The sequence below is a fragment of the Lolium perenne genome, chromosome 1 (genome assembly GCF_019359855.2).
Source record: "Lolium perenne isolate Kyuss_39 chromosome 1, Kyuss_2.0, whole genome shotgun sequence".
Classification (NCBI taxonomy): domain Eukaryota; kingdom Viridiplantae; phylum Streptophyta; class Magnoliopsida; order Poales; family Poaceae; genus Lolium; species Lolium perenne.
In genome coordinates this window covers 257,859,595-257,865,481 of record NC_067244.2, presented here as the reverse complement: position 1 = coordinate 257,865,481, position 5,887 = coordinate 257,859,595, and the positions used below count along the sequence as shown (strand labels likewise).

At 44.5% G+C, this 5,887-nt stretch overlaps 1 protein-coding gene across 1 annotated transcript; it reads right to left on the bottom strand.

The window, feature by feature from the left end:
• Positions 1-810, bottom strand: LOC127327734 (uncharacterized). Its single transcript, XM_051354530.2, has one exon. It carries the CDS (start codon positions 712-714, stop codon positions 247-249), a length of 468 nt encoding a protein of 155 aa, XP_051210490.1. The 5' UTR covers positions 715-810; the 3' UTR covers positions 1-246.
• Between the last annotated feature and the right edge of the window lie 5,077 nt (positions 811-5,887).

Below are 5,887 nucleotides of genomic sequence, written 5' to 3'. Positions count from 1 at the left end.
GAAGGTGAATGTGGCCAATAAGCCAAATAATGAATAATTTCTTGGAGCAAAGAATCGGAATACATAGAAGATGATCACAGATAAAACAGTATGTTCAGCGTATGTACTCCCAGCTACTAACATGTGGGAAAGCTTATTCCTTCTAGCACCTAATTAAAAGCTGTCGACACAGGGCCACGCTAATTCGCCTGTCTAATCACCCATGGGTTACACTTACAAGCTAACTTAACGATCCTACTAACTGAATTAGAGGGAGAAGCAGCCCATGCTGCCGGAGCGCAGCGCCAGGAGCGGAACCACCGCGTCGGGCGACGCCGCGGGCGCAGGAGCACGCGCCCTGTCGGCGGACGCGACGCCGTTGAACCTCCGGCGCGGCGCCGGCCGGGGCAGGTTCTCCGGCACGACGTTCTCCAGCGAGTTGGCGCGCCACGGAGGGCACTGCCTCCGGTCGCTCCACCGCGACGGCGCCTGCACGCGCACCAGGGCCGCCTCGTGCGGCGCGCCGCTCCCCGGGGCCGTTCCCCAGGACGTGGCCATCGCCGCGCCGTCGACCGCGCCCGTTGCCCCGACGGCCACGACGCACGCCGCCGCGAGGCACGCCCGGCGCAGCACAGGGAGATGGCCAGCGGCGGGGGCGCCTTCCCTGGCCGTGGCAGGAGACGGAGGCCTGAGCTGGTGGCAGCAGCTGATCGTCGCCATGGAAGGGCCCGGCATGCTCGATCGGGAAATCAACGAGCTTCGATCGGTCGATCGGGTTGGTTGCTCAAGAATCTCTCGAGCTTTTGTGACCGGAGCAGAGCTTCGGCCTCGAGTTCTTTATAGCCTTTTCTCTCCAGGAAAATTGGGGAGAGGTCGCGGGGGAATCAGGGCCGTCCATGGGGACTCGAACGGTGGATGTTGGCTGACGAAGCGCGCGGGAGCGTGGGCGGACGGACTTGTGTGTACGTGGTAACTTGGCGTGTGGAACCACCTCCCCTGCCCGGTGGCGTGCGAGAAGATGGGTGGATGGATGGAGCAGACGTCTGGCGGAGTGGGTCCCGGTCGCCGGTAAGATATTTGGCGGTGGCGTGCGCGGTTTACGACGACCGAGCAAGTAGGCAGAGTAGGCCTATTTCAGTCACGTTTAGCGTGCGTGCAGTTTCTGTAAGAAAAAAAAAAAAGAGGTCAGAAACCTGTTTAGATTTCAGGCAAATTAGAGGAAAAATCAACTCCAGCAAATCGACGAAAAGGGCCGAAAAACTCTAGCAAATCCACGAAAAGAACACTCCATCCATCTAGCACTACCTCTCTCCAGATCTACACAAATTTAAGACATCTATCTATGAATCCAATAGATAAAGTACAGCAAGTGCCGGCGCTATAAACCAATGGATATGTAGTTTCCATCTGCATTTGGTTCCTACTTCGTATGTGAGCATGTTGGAGGAAGCCGATTTCAACAATCACAATGCGCCACTAGATTAATTTGGCAATGAATATATCGATAGCATCCAAGATGTTGACGATGTGTTTGATTCCTCTCGAACAAAAATGTCCAAGAAAAAATGGGCAAGTGAATTATGGGAGAGTTGAGGACATTGCTTTGGTGAACGCGCGAGAGGGTGCATATCATTTGATGCGGTGACCGTCAATGATCACATCAAAACGAAATATTTGGATCATATCGTGGACAACTTTGATCGATTTATGTCGGAACTGTTGCCACGCTCCATGAGATCTCTACATGGTTGGTATGTCATCATCAAACAATGTCGTAGCTGGTGGAGTGGATGCTTGGATAAACTGAAGAATGCTCCTCCAAGTGGTTGCACTATTGATGATATTGGGAGTTTACTTGTGTCCTTTTGACCCAAATGTTCATGAATGTGCTCAAACTTGCCTTATTGGGATTATTTCAATGTTGGACCGCATTGCTGATACGTCCCAAACGTATCTATAATTTCTTATGTTCCCTGCAAAAACAAGTTAAACGTCTCTAATTTGGTTTGCATATTTTACGTGGTTTAGGGTTTTCGAGAGAGATCTAATCTACCTACGAACATGAACCACAACGTTGATACTAATATTTTCAACAGAAGAGTAAATTGAATCTTCACTATAGTAGGAGATACAGACACCCGCAAAGCCTCTTATGCAATACAAGTTGCATGTCGAACGAGGAACAAGTCTCATGAATGCGGTCATGTAAAGTTAGTCCGAGCCGCTTCATCCCACTATGTCACAAAGATGCAAAGTACTCAAACTAAAGATAACAAGAGCATCAACGCCCACAAAACCATTGTGTTCTACTCGTGCAACCATCTATGCATAGACACGGCTCTGATACCACTGTAGGATAACGTTGCATAGAAAACAAAAATTTTCCTACCGCGAACACGCAATCCAAGCCAAGATGCAATCTAGAAGACGGTAGCAATGATGGGATATCGAGTCTCACCCTTGAAGAGATTCCAAAGCCTACAAGATGAGGCTCTTGTTGCTGCGGTAGACGTTCACTTGCCGCTTGCAAAAGCGCGTAAAAGATCTTGATCACGATCGCTTCCGGCGCCACGAACGGGCAGCACCTCCGTACTCGGTCACACGTTCGGTTGTTGATGAAGACGACGTCCACCTCCCGTTCCAGCGGGCTGCGGAAGTAGTAGCTCCTCTTGAATCCGACAGCACGACGGCGTGGTGTCGGTGGTGGTGGAGAAGTCCGGCGGAGCTTCGCTAAGCGTGCGGGACGTGGTGGAGGAGAGAGGCCGCTAGGGTTTGGGAGAGGGGGGCGCCGGCCACTAAGGGGTGCGGCCACCTTGGTGGTTCTTGGGTGGCTGGCCCCCTCCCCTTGGCTCCTCATTATATAGGTGGAACCCCAAGAGTTGGTCTCCAAGTCTTCGAATAAGACCCGAACCAAAAACCTTCCATATGGAGGGGAAACCTAGCCAAGCTAGGATTCCCACTAGAGGTGGGAGTTCCACCTCCCATATGGGGGGGTGGCCGGCCCCGTAAGGGGGAGTCCACTTGGGACTCCTCCCCCACTAGGGTTGGCCGGCCATGGAGGTGGAGTCCCATGTGGACTCCACCTTCCTTGGTGGTTTCTTCCGGACTTTTCTAGAACCTTCTAAAACCTTCCATAGAACCTTCCGCGACATTTTAATTCACATAAAATGACATCCTATATATGAATCTTATTCTCCGGACCATTCCGGAACTCCTCGTGATGTCCGGGATCTCATCCGGGACTCCGAACAAATATTCGAACTCCATTCCATATTCAAGTACTACCATTTCAACATCCAACTTTAAGTGTGTCACCCTACGGTTCGTGAACTATGTGGACATGGTTGAGTACTCACTTCGACCAATAACCAATAGCGGGATCTGGAGATCCATAATGGATCCCACATATTCAACGATGACTTTAGTGATCGAATGAACCATTCACATACGATACCTATTCCCTTTGTCACGCGATATTTTACTTGTCCGAGGTTTGATCTTCGGTATCACTCTATACCTTGTTCAACCTCGTCTCCTGACAAGTACTCTTTACTCGTACCGTGGTATGTGGTCTCTTATGAACTTATTCATATGCTTGCAAGACATTAGACGACATTCCACCGAGAGGGCCCAGAGTATATCTATCCGTCATTGGGATGGACAAATCCCACTGTTGATCCATATGCCTCAACTCATACTTTCCGGATACTTAATCCCACCTTTATAACCACCCATTTACGCAGTGGCGTTTGGTGTAATCAAAGTACCTTTCCGGTATAAGTGATTTATATGATCTCATGGTCATAAGGACTAGGTAACTATGTATCGAAAGCTTATAGCAAATAACTTAATGACGAGATCTTATGCTACGCTTAATTGGGTGTGTCCATTACATCATTCATACAATGATATAACCTTGTTATTAATAACATCCAATGTTCATGATTATGAAACTAATCATCCATTAATCAACAAGCTAGTTAAGAGGCATACTAGGGACTCTTTGTTTGTCTACATATCACACATGTACCAATGTTTCGGTTAATACAATTATAGCATGGTATGTAAACATTATCATAAACACAAAGATATATTATAATAACCATTTTATTATTGCCTCTTGGGCATATCTCCAACAGTCTCCCACTTGCACTAGAGTCAATAATCTAGTTTACATTTGTAAAGATATAACACCTTGGCCTTCAGGTGCTTTATCATGTTTTGCTCTCGGGAGAGTTTTTAGTCAACGGATCTGACACGCTCAGAAACGTACGTATTTTGTAATTCATTTGCGTCTCAACGCATCACTCATTTCCAAATGAGTTGGCATTAAATATGTTTGATCTTCTGGTGGAACCTTAATTCCGCGGTCTGAAATATGTCACTAATATTGTCACATACAATATAGCTTCAAAGTTCTGACACTATCGGAACTACACCAAGTTCTCAAAGAACTTCTTGACTCAACATCCTCAGTCATTTGTCAAAACAATGACATACTCTGCCTTCGTTTGTAGAATCCGTCACAATATTTAGAACTCTTCTAAATCTAACATAGACAACTTCTAGCTCATTGTGCTACCTTTAAAACAACACTTAGTCTAATTTGAGATTGAAATTCTATTTTTATATGTGACAAAATAAATATCGGTGTAATCACATTACAGCGATTTGTTTGTCATTTCTCCATACAAAACTATATATATATATCCTTGGTTCTTCTAAAGTACTCAAGGATACTCTTACTGTCGTCTAATGATCATCTCATGAATCATTCTGGTATATGCACATAACATTTTAGCGCACAGGACATCTGATTGTGTACATATTATTCGTGATCCATAATCACTCATGTGTTTTTACTCATTGAGTATCAGATACACTCAAGTCTTGTTAAAACTTCACATGACAAGAACATTTTCTTAATATTTCTATATTGAACTATTTCAATATCCATTCTATGTACTTTGACTTAAACTTATTTTGTGTTTCAATCTATCTTCATAGATCTTGACACTAGATATGTTTCAGTCCATATCCTTTCATTGAAATTAATTTCTCAATGAAACCTTTTAATCAAGTATATAATTACATCATTTATAACCAACTATATGTCACCTACATAAAGTGTAATAAATGTGTCTTAGTGCTCCCACTTAATTTCTTGCAAATGCAAGCCTCTTCATCGTCTCTGATGAAATCAAAAACTCTTTGACTATTTCATCTGGTGAAGATTCAAACTTCGCGGTACTCACTTCATCAAATTGAAGTTTGTATACCTATCTAATATTCCACGGACCAGCAAAACTCTTGGTTGTATCTTGTATACACCTTTAATACATACTTCTGATAAGTAATGTATTTTGCCATCCTACTAGAATAATCCATATAGACTATAAGCATTTCTACGGAAGATCTAATCTTATCGTAGTCAACTCTTTGAACTTTGTCGTAAACAATTTTTTGACAAGTCGAGCTTCTTCAAGGATATTTCATCCAAGTCTATAGATCCATTTACTTTCAAAAAATATTCATCTATTATGGATTTCATGGCGCATGGCCATTTTAACGGAGTCAGGGCCCATCATAACTTCTTTGTATGTAGTTGGTTTATCATTGTTCAAAATCAATCCTTTGTCCACAAATCATTTATTTGATCACAAAGTAAACCATACCTACAAGGTTCAATATGTACTTCGATCTCCATGACTAAAACACTTTGTAGTCATGGGAGCCATGATCGTTGTGGCCGCTTCCGAAACCAATTCCGATGCTGCGCTACTCTGATCATTATGCTCAGGTTCATAAACCTTATCAAATTATATTCTCCTCCCACTCAAATACTTCACTAGAAACAATTTCTCGGAAATAAGAAACATTGACAAACACTTTTGTCTTTGTCTCGTGG